Genomic DNA, 23,095 nt, shown 5'->3' on the forward strand with positions numbered 1-23,095 from the left:
TCTTCTGCTCCTCAAATTTGCAACCACTATCCAGATTTGCTCTTGAATACTCAACAGTCTGCTGTGCAGTTTTCTCTGCCTGTTCCATAGGCTTCACGTTCAGGATGTGTGTCTGTCCAAACCCTAAACACACGGTCTTTTCTATTTTCTATTCCATTGTGTGTCATGCCATCCACCCAGTCGCCCAACTGGAACTCTGGACATCATCCATTACTCATCCTTGTGTGCAATCAATCAATCAGCAGGACCTGCTCATTTCATCTTCTAAATATTCTCTTCAATCTTTACTGTCACTGATTTCTAGTGGAGATCCTCACATCTCTAAGCTGGATGGATGACTGCAGCAACCCTCTGACTAGCATTCCAGCTTCTCATCTATCTCCCTTCATTCCAAACCACTACTGGAGTGATGGTGATAGACCAAGCCTGCCAATATCACCCATGAAACTCCCAAGGTAGCTTCCCTTCCGCCCCCAGGAGGCAAAGTAGAAAGCCCTCCTGCCATAATTTCTAGCCTTATTCGGTTGCTCCCTTCAGTGATTCCAAACCACAAGCAGTTCCCCTACACACCCTCATCTTTTTATGCCTTTTATCAACCAATCAGCAGCAAGCAAGCCTTGTGAACATGTATAACAGGAAAAGCAGGGAGCTTCTCTGGTGGTTTAACCGTTAAGAATCCACCTTGCAATGCGAGGGATACCGGTTTGATCCCTGGTCCAGAAAGATGCCACATTCTGCGGAGAAACTAAGCCTGTTCTCTGCAACGTGAGAAGCCACTGCAAAAAGAAGCCCGTGTACCACAAGGAAGAGGAGCCCCACTCTCTGCAACTAGAGAAAGCCTGTATGCAGCAACTATGATCCACCACAGCCAACAAATAAGATTAGTCCTTACAATAAAAAAAAGGAAAAGTAGAGGAGCACATATAACTGGTACATGGCAAAGCAGTTATTAAAATAAAATAGAAAAGAACGTTTTTACATATTTTGGGCTCTAGAGGAAAATATAAAGAAAATTAAAGATAATAAATCAGCTGAAATATTGATTTTCCAGCTTCAACATCAATAATAAAGCATACCAGGTAGAGGGCTCCTTTTGGACCAGATTGTCATAGCTCCCTCTCTGGGTCTGGTTCTGGAAACCTTCCCAGTCTGAGGCTCAAGCTGTTAATCAACAATTGTCTCTGGGCTGAAACCCAACAATTAAAAGACTTAGATGTCTGACAAAGGACGAAACACTGTACTGTTCAGAGCTAACTCTAGAGCAATGTATTACTAAGCCTTTCTGAGAAGGCTTGGTAAACGACTGCCAGAGAAAACATAGAACAATGCAGAGAAAATTTCCAAAGCTCAAAAATTCCAGATGCCTGTGGATGGTAGGGAGCATGGAAAGTCTATCAAATACCTTGACTATCAGCCCATGGTTGAGTGGCTTTTGCAATAAAAGGTATAATACCATTGTCATACCAATGGTTCAGAAAGCCAAACATGTGACACCACTTAGTTTCAAGGGCCAAAGTGATGTGGCTGGAGTCAACTGATCAGACTGGAACAGCAAGGCTGTAACCGAAGAAAGTGCCAACAGCAGTGACACACAAGCAGCAGCTCTGAGAGTGGGGGCAAAGACCCGAAATCATCAATCTGCCAGGAGCAGGCTGGACAGCACTCCATGCAACGTGGCCTCCTTCACTGCAAGGCAATCAGGTCTATTTCTTGGCAGGAGTCATAAGTCTGGCACCGAACAGTAGCTCTGCGTCAGAAACACAGCCCTTTACTTTGTGTCCTGTCTACATATTGGCAGGTGTGCAGTCACATGGGGGACAACGCTGGATCCAGGCCACAAGGATGGCAATCTGGGTGGTGCCAGCCCAGACAACAGCTTTCTTCTAGCTGGCTTCATCAGACAACGACCCAGACAGCTGTCAGCAGCCAGCTGTCTGTTTCCGCTGTTGGTAGCCCCCAAGGAAGGGTATCTTTAGTCAACCAATCTGTAGTTTTCCAAGTGATGGACCAAACCATAGGTCATCAGCAATAGCCTAAAAGTCAGTAAAAATATAACAAGTCTCAGCAAAGAGGGGACTGGCTGGAGCTATAAGAACAGCTTTGAGATTTGCCCATGGACCAGGTCAACCACACCCATTTTCGGGTCTGAGTGCCTGGTGCTAAAATGGAGTGGCCACGGCAGCCCATTGCGCACTACTGGGTTTCAGTCTGGCCGATCCTTCAGTGAAAGAGGCAAAAGGCACTTAGAGGAATCGCCTAATTGTAACGTAAAAGTATTTTTAACCCACCGTAAATGTAACCTTTAAGAATCAAGGAGACCATTGAGCCATTCCCTTTGTTTCAGGCAATGTGGAATGGGGGACAAAATTTTCCCCAAATGGATAGCTACCACCTTTTCATCTAAATCCAAGATGCAAGTAGGGCTATGCCAATTGCATTCTTGAGTACAGCAACTCCATCTGACAAATGAGGTTTGCTGGGCCCTTCTCATCACGGTGAGTCTGATTCACTCCACATTGGCAGGATCAGGTTGGTTGGCTCAGGTGTTCAATTTTGACAAGAGCCCAGTCTTTTGCTATTTTTTAGAAGGGGGAGCAGGCAGGGGGAGACACTATGTCTCTATCTTTCAAGGGTGCTCACACATGCACCAAAAAAAAAAGTTTTGCTGTTTGTGCTGGAAGCACTCAAACTTGTGAGATACTCCAGTCCATGATTTATAAACAAACCAATATCAAAGTAGACTTCACCTACCCTATGGATACAATCCTTCTAAGAGAAAAAGATTCTTACAAGTGTTTAAAGAGGTTTTACAGATTTTTAAACGTTCACCAATACCAGCTCTGACCATCCTGATTCACTTCACAAATGTACAACATATTAGATACAATACTTAGGCAGACCATGGAAGCCCAACCCAAGTACCATTTCACTTCCAATTTTAATTTTCTCCTCAGCCATTTTTAAAATTTGACTAACTTCACACATAAGCCCAGCTAATCTCCGCTGCTGGATGTTAGACAAAATAGAGTTCCTCTGATAAGCCCTCAGGAGAGAGATGGGAAGGCTTGATTAAAGGAGAGATTTTAAAGTCATAGAGGTCAAAGCAGATTCCTTTTTGGGTGATTCAATTTGGCATCACTGTGATATAATTATCTTAGTAAGAACATTCAAATGCTAGAACAAAAATATACTAAGAACATCCTAATATCCCAAGAAATAGGACTAGCAGTTACATAAAGTGAAGTGGGCTTATCTTAACATTCATCTCTTAAGCCTATTTTGTTCTGTGACCCAAGCTTCTTAGGAGACTGCCATGAGAATTTAGCCTCCATCCCCCTAAAAGCCTGTCTACAATGGCTTATGAAGGAAGGGATAACAGCCAAATTCCAGGTTGGCCTTGGTTATGCCTAAACGTCAACTTGCTTATCCTACCTAGTGAAACATATGAACATCCTGAGGCAGACCTCTATTGAGGGAAGAGGGTCAGGTTCCCTAGTGAGCTTTGCTAGGAATGTGCTGTCTCTATGATTCTATGGCTAGACCAAATCACAGATATGTTTATCATTCCATTACAATTCTTTACACTCTAGACCTTATGCTCTCAAACCACTCTGTTTTACAGACACTCTCAAGGTTTTAGTAAAGTACAAACATCAGTCTAGTATTATTGTGTCCATGTGTATGTTCTGGATTAAAGCACTTTTTTTTTTTGGTTTGGATTACAAACCACATTACTTGATAAATATCTGAGAAAGGGAGTGAGTGAGTTGGAAATAAAAGTAGGTTTTGCTTATTCTATGAACACAATTCTTGTAAGAAAAAAAGATCCTTACAAGTGTTTAGTTTTCTAAATAACTTTATAATGGAGAAAAAAATATGCTCTTGTGAGTTGTCAAAGTCCTTATTCTGGTATAATTTACTCCCTTTGGTCAAACAGAAAAATCAACAATAAGATCATCAATGTTCTTAGCCACAATTACTTCCCATTTCTATCCCTATGCTCCGTATTAATTAATTTATGCCCTGCTTTATCTACAATGGATTTTTCCCCCCTATTAGAACTATTAACATCAGTTTAGTTCCACAGTGCTTTTACAAGGGAGATTAGAATGCAGTAGAAAGATCATTTTCGCCCAAACATGTCACCTTCATTCTTTAAAACATAAACATTATGCATTATTACATATCTCCTGAGATTAGCAATACCTGGTAATACTTCCAGCATGGGTTATTTCTTTTTATCCCAAACAACTAAGGCCTTTGATTCAAGAGTCAGATTTGCTTATACTGGCATCTAGATAACCACCTTAACATCTAATTTCCTGATGTTAAAAAAAGTCATCCCTGATTATAAGAGTATAATAAAACATATTACCTAAACAGTTGTTTCTGTCCCAAACTTTTAAAGCACATCTTTCACTCGATAACGTAAACACATTCACTATAAATCCGTCCATTAACTCATACTCTACCTTTCCCTACCAAACTTGAAATAAATTTCTTTAGTTGTAGTCATCATTCTCCTTAAATTTATAGTAAATATCAAATTTTAAGCGAATTTTCACCATAAGGGAATAGTTGTAACACTGACTTACCTTCCAGAGTTTAAACAGTTTGAAAATATTTTACTGCTCAATCTCTGTATTTAAAGAATCAGGAATAAGGAAGTTAGCAGTGAATAGGCCTAAACCTGGGTTACCCTGGGCAGGAAGCGGCTAGAAATTTATAGGAGATTTGAAACTTTTTTTTTTAATCTGCTGGTCACTTTGTCTAAATACCCCAAAGACCACCTACCCCACTATTCCCTCGCAGCTATCACAGAAGAAAAGAAAAGAAAATCCACCAGAATGGATGCGAAGCAGGTTACTTCTGATGAAACACCACCAAGATGCCAGGAGGAAAATTATAGAGTCTGTCATATTATGAACATTAACTAGGCCAGCCCAGAGACCACCGAAGGGTCACTCACAGATTATACTGTAAATTCATACTACAGGACTACCTAACATGCAGGCATTATGCTAGGTGATGTTCTTGCTAATAAAGTGCATGAAGAATATACATAAAACTCAAGCAATCCTGGAAATGATCTTCTCCAACTTATGCAGAAAGTAGTAAGATCCTGATGCCAGAAAATAAAGTTGTTCTTTCTAGAATAAGAGGACGTATGACCTCTAAAATTGAAATTGGTTGAGAGTGATTAGTTTCTTCTTCACTTTTGGGTACAGACCTTAAAACAAGTGAAATCAATCTCACAACAATGAACAATTAAAGAGTAGAATACCCCCATTAGAGGTAATAAGAAATAATTTGAATTTTTTTTAAGGTAGGGTCATTTTTTAAGAACAAATGATTAAAATTAACATTGCAACTTTTCCAGATTTAATTTGGAACTAATTTGGACTAATTTTTGTGAAAACCAAAAAACGAGGCAAGGCTAAAATTTCATATTCCAAATTTAGTCAGCTACAAACTTTCAAACTCACTCCCCATACAACCTCCAAAAATTTTAAATGAGACGGTTTACAACAGAAATACTGAAAATAAATCATTCTTGAATATTTTTAGATTTTCCCCAGCGTACCACAAATCACATCCAAAAACCCAAACAAAATAATCACTGAACTGTTTGAGATCTGCTGAAATTCAGAGCTGCAGAACAAGGAAAAGAGGGAGGAGGTAGCAGACGGCCTGCTCCCTTTCTGCTTGGGCAGCACCGGTCTTCTGGAAGTCTTAAGCTATGCACATTCAAACTGTGAGTCCATAAAAGCCAGCAGTAACACTAAATTAATAATAACAGCATAAATAAAAATAGGCTCTGGTTAGAGAGAGAGGATTCATTTACTGCCGCCCTGCTGAGGTACTTTGGCCACTGAAAGCAGGAAAGCTATTAGCATCCTGAATTAATGGGTATCGTGGTTTCCAAACAAGATATTTTCATGATGGACGCAATGTGGACTCAGCAAAGTTTCTCCTTCAAGAAAAATATAGCTTCTATTTCAAAGAGCTCTGATTAGACTTAATACCATTAGGGAACCATCAAGGATTTGTGTTGTTGTTACTGCTTTAACTATCAGTTACTTTCTAAACCAAAAATTGTGGGTAGTTAACTTGACCGACAGTCAAGGTTTAGGAATGCAGAAGCAAATCCAAGGTACAGACGAACTTCAGATGTGAACAGGCCTCAAGGAGTTTGGAATCTTTTTAGGTTGTCAGGTCCTAGCCTTTCTCATTATCAACATGATCATTGTTACTACTTATTTGTCTGGGATTTATAAATAAAACTTCATTTCCATCATCACACCCCCTCTGTATACTACATGATTTTAGAAATCCTCAGTAAGCTTTATTAGTGACAATGACAATGTAAAACAATTACAATCAAAAACAAAATAAACAAGTCTACCTAATGAACAAATTCTCAACCACTATTAACTGCCTATAACATATCCAGCAGATTATGTTTAAAAAGTCAATGTGATTAGTTCCCTTTATAAATTAATTACCAAAAATATAACTGTTTTCAATTTCCATAATACTTGAAAGTACAAATATAAATTAAAGTTCAAAAGACACATACAACAAAATAGTCTATAAAACAAAGCTAACGTTAAAAGAATTGTACTTTGTAGAATGTATTTTATTATATAAAGCTATTTAAAACAGTACATTTTCTGTATTACACATGAAAATTCACATCCAGATGTCTTTTCTATCAAATCCTTATTCTTTCTCCGTTGTCAAGAATCTTAAATTTTCATTCCTGGCTAGATTTTTCCTCCTTGGCAATTCTTTTTGTTACCCCACTGAAATATTTCTCACGGAAGGAATTATGACCTTGGTATAGCAGAAAGTGATCGCTCAGCAGATGTGAATACTGGTCCCGGTTCTGGTTGGTTGGAAAATACAAAAAATAAAGATGTTTGAGTTACTTCTTTTGTTAGCCTGCAAGCAAAGCAGTTACTTTAAGCAAAATCTCACTCTCTGGTATACAGAGAGTTGTTTTCCCTTTATCACATCTGAATTGGAAATATACCACCATTTTATATCTGGGTCATGCTTGTGTATCCAAAGTACTTTCATCTACTTCACCTCACCTGATCCCCCCAACGGTCCTCTGCACAAAGAAGACAAATACTCTTACTGGGTAAGAGGGAAAACAGGGAGAACCATCTCCCGCAACTTTAGTCCGGACAGCCACCAGCATCTTCCAATTCCTTGCTCAGCACAGACAGAAGCCTTCTTTGACTATAAGAATCATTGAGCGAAGAAGCTTCTATTCTAACAGATTACTACCTCTGCATGATGTCATACAGGTCAGTAAAACCGCTTGGGGATATGTCCACGTTCGGTTAATGACATCAACTACTCCTGGCAACTTTAACCTCAGTAGATGAAGATACAGGCTAAACAAGTGGTCTTCACACTGAGACTTCGAAGACAGGTGAGGACTAGTGGTCAGACAGATCTTTAGGAAACCAGAAATACGAAACCGGGACAGACTGTCATGTTTCAGCTTAGAAAACCAAAGGATAAGAAGACTGACAGAAAACACTGACACATCAGCTTCTTGGTCAATTTCACTTGTCACCTCAAAATGTGACAAAAATCGAATTAGAAATAAAAACCACATATCCCATGCCCTTCTGCAAGTTCATATTCTACTGCACAAGGATTAATGTGATTTGGAGAACAGGCATGGAGACACAGTTAGAAAATATGAAGCCTAATTTGTTACTCTGGTTTCAGTATAAAACAATATCTACAAATATATTTGAAATATAACAATCCTCAAAATATTCTTGTATTTTTCCTCATTCCTGTATGAGATGAATACCTTCATTCTTTCCCTCATATCTAATATTAATAATAGCCCAGGTTTAGCCAAAATCAAGTTATTTTGGCTGATTCGTTTATTCGAAACTATTTTGCCCCAGAATGCTTTTTTAAAAATCACACACAAAAGAAACAAATTATTAAACACGCCAAGATTTCCTGATTCATTTTATTAAAAAAAAAAAAGTGGCTACTTAAATTCTATGGCACTAAGAATACTATACTTCCAAATTCTTGCAAGCACATGAAAACATGATGGTGGTTATAACTTCAGGCTATATAAACGTCAAAAGATTAAAAAGAAATTTTACCTATCTACAGGTAAAAAATTAAAGAATTCCAAAAGAAAGACAGTATTTATGTGGTATTTATTATGAGCTAAAAAGACAACCCACGCCAGTATTCTTGCCTGGGAAACCCCATGGACAGAGGAGCCCGGTGGACTACAGAGCAAGGAGCAGCAAAGAGTCAGATACACACACCCACACCCCATCCTAAATGCTTCATAGACGTGGAACTGTTAGCTGCTTAGTTGCGTCCAACTCTTTGCCACCACATGGACTGTAGCCTTGCCAGGCTCCTCTGTCCACTGGATTCTCCAGGCAAGAATACTGGAGTGGGTTGCCATGCCCTCCTCCAGGGGGTCTTCCCAACCCAGGGATGGAACCTGGGTGCCTTGCATTGCAGGCAGATTCTTTACCATTTGAGCCACCAGGGAAGCTCAAATGCTTCATAAGCACTATCTAATATAAACTCATCACCTCTAAGAGATAAGCACACTACTATCACATCTAGAGATGAATTAATTATTGAAGTGCACAGGCCCAAGAAAACACAGCTAGTAAGTAAGTGACAAAGCTAGGATTTGAACACAGGTCTGCCAGACCCAGGGACTACACTCTTTCAATGTAACATAATGAGGACTTTTTTTTTTTTTGTCTTCCAAAGAACTAACTTTATCCTCAACTCAAGAAGCAGGAGTATCTCTGGGAACAAAGCATGTGATAAACAAAGGCCTCCCAGAAAGGAAGAGAACTGGATCAGAAGTGCTATTAACTTAGTTCTAGTAACTAAAAGAGTTACTTCAATGACACAAAATTTTCCTACTAGGAGATGTAAGGAGCCACAGATGCTCTAACCCTAGGAGGACAGTTGACTTGAAGGGAGGACTCAAGGTCCACATCTCAGAACCAGACATGGGAGAGCAGCAGGACAGAACAGTGGTCCAGCATTTAGCCTCTGCACATGCCAACTCTGATCAAACGTCTGACTGAGGAGTCATGAGAAAGGACGAGTCACACCTTCATCTGTTCCCCCAGGTATTCTGCATTCTGTCCATATATCAAATAAGAGCATTAGGAAACTTGTCTACTTGCTGAAGGGCATGAGTTTCATCCTGGCAGAAATACCTTAGTTATACACAGAGCTATGTCCAGAAGTGACATCTCCCCTGCTATTACGTCTCACAGCTCTTTGTGTCATTCTCCACCCAGTTATCAAAATCAGAAACCCGGGTCAAAGTGCTCTCCCTTTCTTTCTCACATTGAGTCAGTCCTGTAACCTGAGGTTCTACATCCTAAATATTTCACATCCACTCCTCCTCTTCATGTATAACTCCAGTACTACAGTCTAAGCCTTCCTCATCTCTCCTTGCTTTTTCCTGAACAGCCAGTTGCCCTGCCTTTGTGGTTCCCTCTCTAGTCTATTTTCCACAGTGGGATCAAATACAACTTACTAAAGTGCAACCTACTACACCAGCATTCTGGTTGAATCCAAACGAGTCCAAACTCTCCCCAGTGCTGATGCTTTTCCCTTAACGTTTGGGAGTGACGTACAATTTCACATCAGTTTGCTGAATGTCCTCTCACTTTCCCCTTCTGAACAAGAGGGATCAGAACAGTATCAGGCAGTGAGATCCTTCAGTTCTGCCTTCTGTCCATTCTTCTCCCTGTGACTCCTCTAAGCCACGCAAGATCACCTCTACACCAAAATGCACTGCAGACTAGTTTAGCGAATGTTCCAGGGCTGCAGAGGTATGACAGGACAGAAATGTGTGATGCGAGTGTGCAAGCTTAAAAGGCAGAGGTGTGGTAAGACAGCTGAGACCAGCATGGGCCAGGAACTGACTGGGGCTCAGTCGCTCCTGCGCCTAACCTACCTCAACTGCCAACTATGCAGCTCACGAGGGGAAGCAGGAGAGAAAGTCAGAGCACAATGCAAGACAGGTGTCCTCAGAAGACAAACCGAGAGCTTAACAAGATAGCTTGCCTTTGATTTCAAGGATATACACAGGACAAACTGATGATAAATAAAGACAAGACTATAAAGATCAGAGGCAAAGACTAGGAATGAACAGCAGAAGCCTAGAAAACTCAAAGTGATGATTATAACCTATACCAATGAGTGATTACCAAGAAAACATGTACTAGCTATGGCATTCTTTATCTGACTAGTTTAGACCTCAAGATTTACTCAAAATACAGTAAAAGCAAACTAAGCCTCTTAACAGATCATATGCTCAGTGCTACAGAGACCCAGTGACAGAGAAATACATGCTACTGGAAAAGTGGGGAAAGACTATTATTAGAAATGAAACCTCTTTGGGGGCGAGGGTGGGGGTGTGGTGGCAGTGAAGTGAAAGTCACTCAGTCGTGTCCAACTCTTTGCGACCGCATGTAGTAATAGTCCATGGAATTGTCCAGGCCAGAATACTGGAGTGGGTAGCCATTCCTTTCTCCAGGGGATCTTCTTAACCCAGGGATTGAACCCAGGTCTCCCACATTGCAGGTGGATTCTTTACCAGGTGAGCCACCAGGGAAGTCTTGGGCGGAGAGGGGATCCTATTCATCTCCCAGGGAGTAGAGAAGATTTAATGTGAGTCCTATACTAGAATGCCTCCTTATGCAAGGATTGATTGCCCCCTGATTGCAAAATCAGACATTCATAACAAAAACTCCTGAAGAACCCCAAAGCTCCAAATCCCTTGTTCAGCCAGGGATCTGGCAAGTGCTATTCTATTACTAACAGCATAAGTCTGCTTCAGGGCAAGCCAGACACTCCAGGACTTTGACAACCATTTTCATCTAAGTGGAAGAGACGTGGTTCACAAAATGTTGCACATAATAGGTTCAGTACGTTTATCGTCCACATAGATACATGTAAATATCACACCTATGAACAGTACACTCTGGTCCTTATGAAAAATACCATTTGCAGCATTCAGAACTTATGTTACCTTGATGCTGAATAAAATAGCAAAGTCAATGTTTTTCCTCTTATTTCTCTCTCTCTTTCAACCTATCTTTAGTTCAGTTTACCAGGGATCACACTTGAGACGATGATATTCAACTCCACATATTTTTCATCACCTTTTGATAACTCTTCTCTATTCACATTCCCTGCCCATCTCAACCAAGAATATCTGCAGATTTTTTTTTCAACTCAGTATCTCAAAGGCCAAGAGTTTACTTAAAAGGGAGAAGAGTATCCTCAAGCAACACGACCCTTGAAGTCCCTCACTAACTCCAGCTTGCCCCAGTGTTTGATTTCTGGTTTCTCTGACACTTCTCAATCTGTCTATCACTATCAGTCATAATGTCATCTATGTATCATAAAACCTGACTTATGCCAGTTTTTAGTAAGCAAGATATACTGCATGGAAAATACACATACACAAAGAATTAGCAAATGCCAAGAAAAAAAACTATGGCAATGAAAGATTACAGACCACCTTTCCTAAATATGATGACTACTGGTTAAATTTTGGCACATGTCAGTACTTGAAGAAACAGGAATAAAATACTAAGATTGTTGATTATACTATTTACTGTTTATCATTTTTATAACCAGAAATCAAGAATTTCTGTAGGAAAATTCTGGATACATAATGGGAATACACAGCTTTCGGATCTATCACTTAACTTTGTAAGACAAATAGCAATTATGACAAGAAACATACAAATTCTGATTTAAGAAAGCAACTGATATACATGTATAGCTATGTGTGTGACAGAAGTGAATTAATTTTCTGCATCTTTTCACAGCAGATTATTATCTAAATTTTCCACATACAGAAACTTCAAGAGTTTAAATAATCTGCCACAAGTCACATAGCTAGTAAGTAATGCCAGAATTGTAGCCTAGATCAGGCTTTAAAGCACATACTTTTTCTGTCACACATTTTTTTTAATAGATATTACATCAAAACAGTGGTTAAAGAGTTAACTTCCTACATGGTAGATTAGTGGGTTGTTCAAAACGGAGTGTGACATTTTGAGGCTGTTTTTTACTAAACAGCAACATTATGGTAATACATATTTCATCTCTAAACTTTTAGACAGAACCCCTTTAACCACTGTCCCACCCAGCCAATTTCTGGTCCTATCACTACTACTAACTCTAAACATAAACTCCTCGAGGAATTTTAACACTATTGCCAAGGGAAAAAAAAAAAATCAAAGGAAGCTTTACAATTGGCCGTGTACTTTTTATATATACAGTGCCCCCTGCTGGCTGAAGCAGATAAATTCTTCTTTATAGTATTTCCTGATGTGGGTAAAGAGCATTTGAAGCCCAGCTGATCACGATGCATCGGACAGTCAGGAGCACTCCACTTCCCTCTCTGTCTGAGTCCTGGTTGCTGTAAACATATAGAGCCACAGAGCACCAACAGGACAGCCGTTTTCCTTCAGAGAGCACTGGCATTTATTCACATCATTTCTAGAAGAATGATGTGGAAATATACTAACACGTATTTACCTTAGTGATTCTAAAGTGTTTCATCATTGTCATTTATGTCCAATCTAGAATTGCATATTCTCCAGAAAAATAAATAAAAAGTACATAAACCACACCTTATTCAAGTTAACCTTTATTTTTACAACTAACTCTACATCAAAAGTTGCTGAGTTGCTCAGTTGTGTCTGACTCCTTTGCAACCCCATGGACTTCAGCCTGCCCGGCTCCTCTGTCCATGAGATTTCCCAGGCAAAAATACTGGAGTGGGTTGCCATTTCCTCCTCCAGGGGATCTTCCCTACCCAGGGATCCAACCTGCATCTTCTGCACTGCAGGAGAATTCTTTATCACTGAGCCACCTGGGAAAAAAGTAGAGCATCAAAAAGAAAAAAAAGAGACTTCAAAAGGGAAGTACTTTAGCTACTTATAATTTAATAAATGTTAATTTAAAAGGGAACAAATCCTCAAGAAAAAAAACTAACTATGTTTTATAGTAACATCTGAAGCTGCCACTTTAAATGGAACTAATGACACTCTGGATTAATCTGGGAGAATACATATTTGCAAGAGTGTCCTCAAACTGAATGTCATAAAACTTCTCACTTTAAAGAAAATAAAGCTGAGAACTGCACTTACATAAAACTATCCTTCTAACTACTATCTTCTCCCAGAGATCTGCCTTTCTTTGTTATTTCCGCCTTAATTAGAAGGAAGGTGTTCTCATCTCCACAGTATAGCGATCCACCTGTTTCTTTGTTGCTTCTCATAAGAAATAAGGCCTAGGTATCATAGGATTAAACTATTTCTAAATCACTGACTTTTCAGGAGTGACATCAGGGTAATGACAAAATTCAGTGTATTACTCTTCCTTCAAATGGATGATTTAAATACTGTTGAATTTGACTGGTTTTATTCTAGAAGGGCCCCAAACAATCACCGAACAGTTACTATTTATTTCATAAATATTTACTGAGTAGTGAGCAAAACAGTCAAACTCCATTAATTCACAGAGTTACAGACATTAAACAATATACACCCTAACATATACTTACAAACTGTGATGAAATACTGGGAAGAAAAGGGTACCATAAAAATATAAGGAGATACCTAGTTGGATGGGAGAGAAGAAAATGAATAAGAAAAGCTTCCCAAAGGAAGTGACATTTACCTGAGACCTAAAGGATGAATCAAATTTACTCATAAAAAGAGACAGGAAGAAAGCATTCTAGGAACACAATGAGGGAGGAGACACAATGTGAAAACATTCAGACTAGAAAGAGCTAAGTACATTCTGGGGAGTGAAAGCGGGCCAGTGTGGCTCAGGCTTGAAGAATGAACGGAAAGGTGGCTCAAAATCAAATTGGAGAGACCGGCTAGAAGTAGGTCAGGCTGGCCCTGAAGGTTATGTGAAGGATTCTGAATTTTGATCTAAATTTCATAGCAAGTTATTGATGAATTTTAAACAGGGGAGTTTGATTATCTGCTTCCACTCTGAAAGATACTCTGGCTACCGTGCAAGCTATATGATGGGAGGAGAAGCTGCAGAAGCAGGGAAACCAGCGGGAAGCCTCCTGCAGTAGCCCAGGGGAGCAGCACTGCGCGGTGTCCTCTGGGACGGAGGGGCAAGGGTAACATACCTGCACCTACTCAGCCACCCCAAGCCAGATTTCTAAGTCAGCCTTCAACCTGTCTCCCTTCCCCAATCATTCAATCAGTCTTCAGGTCCTGCCACATCCACCTACCCGGAAACTCTCAATATCACCGTCTCTCCCACAATCTCTATATTCTATCTTTCTTAGTTGACAGCCTCATTGTCTTCACAAGATCATACCAGAAGCCTCCAGGCTGGTGTCACAGACATCTTTCCACAACAAAAACTGGCCTGCATATTAAAGTCTGGGTGACCTTCCTAAACAAGAACCTCTGTTACTCTCCTAACTCACATCCCTCAGGATTCGCCATCGCCAATAGGATAAACTTGAAACTCTTTGGTAGGTAAAGACCTTCAACACTAGGCAGGCCTCCGGTTTTCGACTTTATCTCCAACCACCTCTCCCCAAATACTTTCAGTCATGCTTCAATGTCTAGAATTCCCTGAATGCACCCCTCTCGTATCTCTGTACCTTTGCTGAGAATGTTGGCTCTTGATTCAAGCACCATCTCCTCGGGGAGGTGCCCACTGGTGTTCACATAGCAACTTGCACAGATCACTACCGAACCAAACTTTCTCTCACACCAAGTTCTCTAAGGATAAGAGCTATGTTTCATTAGTCTGTTCTATCTCAGCAGATGACAGAAGTGGTTCCATAAACACATGCTGAGTGATGAAAGCCATGGCTTTCCCCTCAGGGAGCACGCAATCAAGTCAGAGAAAGAAAACACAACAAAAATACCCGAATGTAAAAACCAGTAAAAGACAGTTTTCTTTCTCATTTCGCACAGTCCTTTTTCCATTCGCTCTCAACAAAAACTTATATCCTTCTTTATAGAGAAAAAAGAGGAGTCAGGGGGTATGAATTTCCTCAACCTCCTTGCCTGCAGCCCACCCTCTACTTACAAACTGGATCCCCTTGCTTAATTCTACAGTCTCATCTCTCACACCACTCCCTACCCACATTCTAACTGAAGCCAAAATTCTCTCACAGCATCGCTTTTCTGCCAAAGAGTGACTTTTAAAGAATCCCCCAATAATATGCCTAAGGATAATCATCAATTTATAATTAATTTACTGTTTAAAAATAAGAGCTTTCCCCTAGAAAGGTATCACTTTGGGGATGAAGTTGAAAACCATTTAGAAGAAAACCAAATGCCTTCTATTTTAATTATAGGTCAAGTTTAAATTGTCCTTTTACTTAACTGACAATTCCTGATAATGAGATAATGATTTTTTCTACCTCACTAGTATTAACCTTAAGTCATTTATATTCTCAAAGTGGCAGCAGTTTATATAACATAGCAGTTTCTCTGCAAACACTTGATACAAATGGCTTATGAAACTTATTCTATGATAAGTGGAAACCAATGATGCTGTCATCGTAATAAAAGCCAAACTGGTGATGCTCACCTAATTTTGTCAAGACCAACTTCTGGATTCAGGCAACAGATTAACGGCATAATATACATTCTTTAATAAGGTGAGAGGAAGAAGGCAAAGAGATGGAAGAGGAAAAGAGTCAATAGATTTTCCTTCTTATAATTAGCAGAGAGTGAAATGCAAAGTAAATGATAGTGCTGAATATAATGGACCTCAGTTCAGCTTCAGGGTAATTACCCATGTCCGGCTTTTGTTTAAAAATCCTTGCTCCCCTTATCAAAGCTTCCCACTGTTCTACATCTGGTACTGGACAGTAGCTATAGAAACCACTTGTGCTAAAGTTATACAACTATAAACAGCACTAGGCCATTTGCAAACCAAGGACAAGCAGGTCAAAAGTCTGGCATCCAATACTATTATGGGAAACTTCTAGCATTACTCTTAATGGGAACAAGGTAAGGGTTGGAAATCTTCCTCCCTAAATTAGGTATTCACATACAATCTATACTTGTAAAACAAAATTACTCTGTAAGGCATTAAGTTACCTAAAATCTGGTAAAATATTTTAATATATTAAAAAATCTTTATAGCTAGAGTTCTGAAAATGAGTGACATTCAATTACTGAACTTTGACATCTGGCACTCAACACATAACTTCTAACTGTAAAAAAACACATCATGGATATCTGTGCTATCATGATGATACAGAACTATGAGTATATTCTACATGCTCACCACTAAAACCTATAACTTCATAAAATTCAAAACTTAACCCCAAACATTAAAATACAGGCCAACACACAGGATGAAAATGTAATGACAACTTATTAGTTACTCTGTCTAATGGCTAGTTACAGTTAAGAAGAATCTTACTTACTCTAAGCAGCAAAGGATGAGCCATAGGCCAAAGCATGCACACACATACATATACAAACTCTCCTGTTTAATGTGGAGACACTTCATCTCCTGGGTGACTTTTTAAAACCACCACAACCCATTAAAATTAATAAAAATACATATGCATTTATATATATAAAGATCAGAAACAAATAATTATTTTGCTTAGCAATGAACTGGATAGTGATAATATTACAAAGGAAAGCAAGGAGGTGATTACCATAAGAGTCAGATTAATGCTTATATCTGCGGGAGGAGGTATTTTTGACCAAAAAGAGCCACAAGAGTGGGATGCTCCAATACTCCATAATTTTGACCTTGGTGGTCACTACAGAAATGTTTACTTTATAATTATTCATTAAACTGTACCCTTAGGATTGGGGCAAAAAAATACATATTAAGTTTCAGGGTTGGGTTCTTGATGGGTCATACGGTGAGAAGACAAGCCTGTGTTTGAATTTGAAAAATACTAAGAAGAGAATTCTAAATTAAACAACCATATGATAAACAAAAATACAAAAAACAGAAAATGTGTCATTTGAGAATCATAATAAATTAAATAACCCTATGATAAATAAAAATACAAAAAACAGAAAATGTGTCATTTGAGAATTATTTTTAAAAAAAGCTCCAGAGGATTACGCTGACTCTGAACATACACTCCTCATTTCCCTAAACCATTCATGCCTTGGACTCCCAGATCACACTTTAAAGTTTTAAATGACCTCTGCCTAAGATTCTGAAAGAGCAATAGATTAAAGACAGTTTTACTGTCATGGTTTGAAAATATGAACATTAGAGCTGGAACACTTTTTCCTGCAAATAAGAGAGTTATATCCAAGTAGCATCGTAAGTAGAAAGACCCAGGTATCTTAAATGATTCCTTCTTGGAGGAAGTAGGGGACAGAGCTTTGTTTTTACCTGGTTTACCAGAAACAGTAATTTCAAAATACTGTGATAGCATTAATTTAACAGAAAATCCAGTCTGGCGAAGTCATTTAGTTGCAGAAATAGAAAAAGTCAAATGATGACTCTCTCAAATTTAAATTCAAGGGAAACTACCATTAATAGCAAAAGTAATTCACTTGGTAAGTAGATGGCATGATCCTTAAACCTGAATTAATATGATATATAGCATCATCAGTCTTCTATCTGTGGTTATAAGCCTTTTATAAACACCTCAAGTTGAACTATAATTTTAAAATAATGCAAATAGCTTCCTTTTGATTTCTAATACAAAATAATTTGGAAGATTCTCTCTTCATCTCTGTTCCTTGACCTCTCTCTCTTACACACACACACACACACATTTTAATGTTAATGAATACTGTATTGTACTAAGACACAGACTGAGTTCATATCCCACTACCACGTTCTTAGTGTCATTCTGTCTTATTTTTGTCACTGATAAACGAAGTAGCATCTATTTCCACTAGGCTTAGGATCGAAATACTTCATACCTAATTTTTAATCTTTCCTCTCTGATCGAAAGGAAAATACCCAATCACCCTGGCAAGGGATAGGCAAAAAAACAAAATATTTCAGAAAGAAAGGTCAACAGGAAGAGACAATCTTTAATTCAAATGGCTGCCTAAGGAAAAAACAATCAACACCACTGATCCTGGGAGAGGGTAATGCATCATGGAAACAGGCACAGGCATGAAGTCAGCAGAACACCAGAGTTTATGATTAGCGACACTACTATCGTTCTAAAATGCCACTACTTATACGAAGTCAAATTTCTTCCACTTCAAGCCATCCATAAGTCATTTTCTCAAACAAGTGACCTCAGTTTCTCTTCTCTTGCTTCCTCATTTAAAACACTGTTGTAAAAAAAAAAAAAAAACCACTGTTGTTGTTAGTGGTATGTTAAGGCTGTTTTCTCCCTCCACAGCTTTAAAATCTTTCAGTCAAGTCTTTCGGTTTTGGCCACCTTCCATTATGATTAATGAAGCATTCATAGGCTTCATGTTACAGGACTCTTTCATTTGGTCCAAAATAAAAAATTATATTAACTTTCACCACCTGCCACTATGACCTCCCAATATTCTCTGTTTTAAGTCATGTGAACTATACTGCCCAGCTACTAAAAAAAAAAAAAAATGACGACTCACACTATAACTTTCGTCTAAATTAATGTCAGTGATATCTAAAATTAATTTACTCACACTTCAGTAGTTTTCAAATCACCAGCAGGGTAAGGCAGGATGTCAAGTAAATAAGCCACAAATAAACAGGGCATGTGTGTTAGTTGTTTGCTGCTGCTAAGTTGCTTCAGTCATGTCCGACTCTGTGAGACCCCACAGACGGCAGCCCACCAGGCTCCCCCATTCCTGGGATTCTCCAGGCAAGAACACTGGAGTGGGTTGCCATTTCCTTCTCCAATGCATGAAAGTGAAAAGTAAAAGTGAAGTCACTGTGGCCCACCAGGCTCCTCCACCCATGGGATTTTCCAGGCAAGAGTGCTGGAGTTGGGTGCCATTGCTTTCTCCGTGTTAGCTGCTTAGTCATGTCCAACTCTTTGCAACCCCATAGACTGTAGCCCACCAGGCCCCTCTGTCCATGGGATTCTCCAGGCAAGAACACTGGAGTGGGTTGCCATTTCCTTCTCCAAAAGGAACTATACAAAGAAAGAAAATGAAGTCGCTCAGTTGTGTCTGACTCTTTGTGACCTGATGGACTGTAGCCTACCATGCTCCTCCATCCATGGAATTTTCCAGGCAGGAGTACTGGAGTGGGTTGCCATTTCCTGCCCTGAAATAGGGCATATGATAGCCTATTTAGTGTGACAGCAACTTAAGATAATTTTCTTATATTTAACCAAGTACTTTTATAGCATATAAGAGTTGTATGAATGTTTAAAAAAAAATTTCAAGGAGATCTTGAAAATGGTTGTCTTGGGTACACACGCATTCATCTATTCAAGTACACTGGTATAGAACACTGAGTATTATTTTGGGTAGTTTTCACTGAAGACAAACTACTGTACTCATATTCTTCTGGATATCTCTAGAGATCAGCATTTTTCTCCTATGAATTTTATATGAGAAAAATATTTTATACAAGTAACCACTATGACCACAGCTATATATGGCCGCACTGACTACACGTTGTATCAGCAGGAAAAATTAGTTCTCGTACAAGTCACATTCTACCACGGCCACATGAGGAGTGGGAAAAGAAACTTGTAACATGCCACTCAAGAATGTCTGCCTTTTAATCTCGGCATATTCTAAAGGCAGGATTGTGTTTTGGTAAAGAGGCAACATGATGTTGAAAAAAGGATATAGAATATCAGGTACAAAGGAGGAGTTTTGCTCTCAAACTGGCTACTTCCTACTTAAGCAGACTGGGCTAGGCCTTGGGCACTTCCTCATCTCTAACCATATGCAACAATAATAAGGTCAAATTGATGTGAAACTGCTGCAAAAAATAAAGCTTTATAAAAGGGCTATTTGTCATTCATTTAGCTTTCAAACTGTATCAACAGGGAATAATAACAAAAAACTGGCTTTTCTTAGCAGGCATTTTCATATTTTAACACAGTCAGCAAGAATTTTCTTCCTTACTACCAATGTTCAGTGAGTCTAAAAACCATAGCCAATAAAGATACAAAATTTTATGAACTATCTATACTCTTTAGATATTTTTTACATATATAACTTATGTTTACATTTTAAAAGGGGGGAGAGGGAGAACACTTTATAACAACATATCAGCTGGGCCAAAAGTTATACTGAAGTTAATCCTAACAAGTGACAAATCAAAAATGAAGAGACAGTATACAAAAGTGTAAAAACCTAAAATTAATAGTCTTCCACTGCCAAAGTCAACAACACTGAACAAGGTCAAGAATAATTTGTTAGATGTACATGAGAACTGTTTGACAATTTTATGTCATCACTTTCATTATAAAGGACTCAGATCTTGCTCCAATTATATACACTCCTCTCCATGCAAACAGAAGGTAGAAATGAAGCCATTAATTAAAAGCCAAACATGACTAATTCAACATGACAAAGTAATTTCAGTTATAATAAACTCCATGCAAATTAAAACTCACTGATTAAATTTGATCTTATAAAGGGAAGGACATTTCAAAAAATTACTCGAGCAACAGGATTTCCTTACTTTATAAATTAATTTGAAAGGACAAAAGTAAAATATTAAATATTAAAAATATCTCAGGAAACCGCCTTTGTTTTTAGATAGCAGAAATATTCTCGGAAGCATCCTTAGATCATCCTCTATTTCCTCTTCTGTGTATCAAATTTGCTTGGGGAAATATAAATCTATCAAAAAAAATACCAGACTTTCTTAAACAAATTAAACTCGGAGGAAAGCAAGCGTGAAATGGTCCATAATGGGTTTTAATTCTGTCATTAAAACAGAAATGACTGGCTTATCATGTGGCTCCATTAATTCTTAAGCCTTTTCTCTAGACTGCTCTCCTTCCAACTCTTTAGAATAGCACTTCAAGCCTTCATAACCATCATATGGTGCACTTTTTACGGAGGCCACAAAGTTAACAACTGCTGATGTCATTCACTGTACTTTCTAATATCAAGACTTAAAACTGAAAAATCTATTGGTAATATTAATTTTTCAAACATATTAAAATAAGCATTAAATAAACAACCTAACTTTATACCTCAACAAACTAAAAAAAGAGGAATAAGCCCAGAGTAGAAGGCAATATAGGTCAGAGCGGAAATAAATGAAATAGAGACTAAAAGGATAATAGAAAAGGTAAATGACACTAAAAGCCGGTTCCTTGAAAAGATAAAAACTGGTAAGCCTTTAGCCAGACTCATTAAAAATAAAAAAGGCTCAAATAAGGAAAATCAGAATTGAAAGAAGAGACTTTAACCTGACACCACAGGGGAAAAAGCAAGGAAAAGAGACCACTGTTAACATTTACATGCCAACAAATTATACAATCTAGAAGAAATGGGATACATTCTTAGAAAGACTTCTGAAGAATTCTAATAAGTTCCTAGAAATGCCTTCTAAGACTGAGTCATGAGGACACACAAAATCTGAACAGACCAATTACTAAGAGGACTGAAAAAGTGACAGTGAAAGTGCTAGTCGCTCAGTCGTGTCTGACTCTGCAACGCCTCTGTAACCCCATAAACTGCAGGCCACCAGGCTCCTCGGTCTATGGAATTCTCCAGGCAAGAACACTGGACTGGGGAGCCATTCCCTGGGCTTCCCTGGTGGCTGAGACAGTAAAGAGTGGGAGAGCCGGGTTCAATCACTGGGTGGGGAAGTTCCCCTGGAGGAGGGCATGGCAACCCACTCCAACATTCTTGCCTGGAGAATCCCCATGGACAGAGGAGCCTGGTGGGCTACAGTCCATGGGGTCACAAAGAGTCGGACACAACTGAGAGACTAAGCATAGCACAGCACAGCCATCCCCTTCTCCAGGGGATCTTCCTACCCAGGGATCAAACCCCAGTCTTCTGTACTGCAGGAGGATTCTTTACCATCTGAGCCAGCAGGGAAATCAATAGAGATTGCACTAGTAATCAAAAGCTTCTCAACATATAAAAGCAGAGGACCAGAGAGCTTCATTCAGTGATTTCTACCAAGCATTCAAAGAAGAATTAATACCAACTTTTTCAAACTATTCAAAATATAGAAGATGAGGGAACAATTCCAAGCTCATTCTACAAGCCCAGCTAAACCCAAAACCAGACAAGGATACCACAACAAAAGAAATTACAGGCTATATCCTTGATGAATACACAACTCCTTAACAAAATATTACTGAACCAAACTCAACAATACATTAAAAAAATCATACACCATGATCAAGTGGGATTCAGGCAACAGTTCTGGGGATGCAACAGGTTAATCCTCACAGATCAGTCAACATGACACACCACATTAACAAAAGAAGGATAAAAATCATATGATCATCTCAGTAGATACAGAAAAAGCACCTGACAAAATTCAACATCCATTTACGATAAAAAAAAAAAACACCTGTCAACAAAGCAGGTATACAGGGAATATACCTCAACATAAAAAGGCTACGTATGATAAGCCTATACTCAAGAATGAAAAGCTTAAAGCTTGTCTTCTAAGATAAAGACAAGGATCCCCACTCTTGACAATTTTATTCAATACAGTACTGAAAGTGCTAATAACCAAAGCAATTAGGCAAGAACAAGAAATAAAAGGCATCCAAAATGGAAAGGAAAAGGCAAAACTGTCACTATTTGTAGATGATGTGATAATACATATAGAAAACTCTAAAGACTTCCACCAAAAACTGTTAGAGACAATAAACTGTGAAGTTTCAGATGCAGTAAAGCTGCAAAATACAAAAATCAATATACAAAAGTAAGTTGTATTTCTATATACTAACAAACTATCAGAAACAGAAATTAAGACAACAATCCCGTTTACAATTACATCAAAAAGAAGAAAATACCTAGGAATAAATTTAACCAGGGAGGTAAAAGATCTGAAAACTATGACACTGATGAAAGGAACTAAAGACAACACAAATAAATAGAAAGGTATTCCATACTCATTCCATACTGGAAAATTTAATATTGTTATAATGTCCACACTACAGGTT

The 23,095-nt window shown here is 38.6% G+C and overlaps 1 protein-coding gene across 2 annotated transcripts in view; it reads right to left on the bottom strand.

The window, feature by feature from the left end:
* Positions 1 to 6,415: 6,415 nt before the first annotated feature.
* The window catches only part of TRMT11 (tRNA methyltransferase 11 homolog), a 60,559-nt gene continuing 43,879 nt past the window's right edge, over positions 6,416 to 23,095 (bottom strand). For both annotated transcript variants that reach the window (XM_068985159.1, XM_068985160.1), the window contains one exon: positions 6,416 to 6,889. In XM_068985159.1, the coding sequence (XP_068841260.1) occupies positions 6,758 to 6,889 (132 nt within the window). In that variant the 3' untranslated portion in view covers positions 6,416 to 6,757. The remainder of the gene's footprint in view (positions 6,890 to 23,095) is intronic.

This window comes from Capricornis sumatraensis, chromosome 13 (assembly GCF_032405125.1).
Source record: "Capricornis sumatraensis isolate serow.1 chromosome 13, serow.2, whole genome shotgun sequence".
Lineage (NCBI taxonomy): Eukaryota > Metazoa > Chordata > Mammalia > Artiodactyla > Bovidae > Capricornis > Capricornis sumatraensis.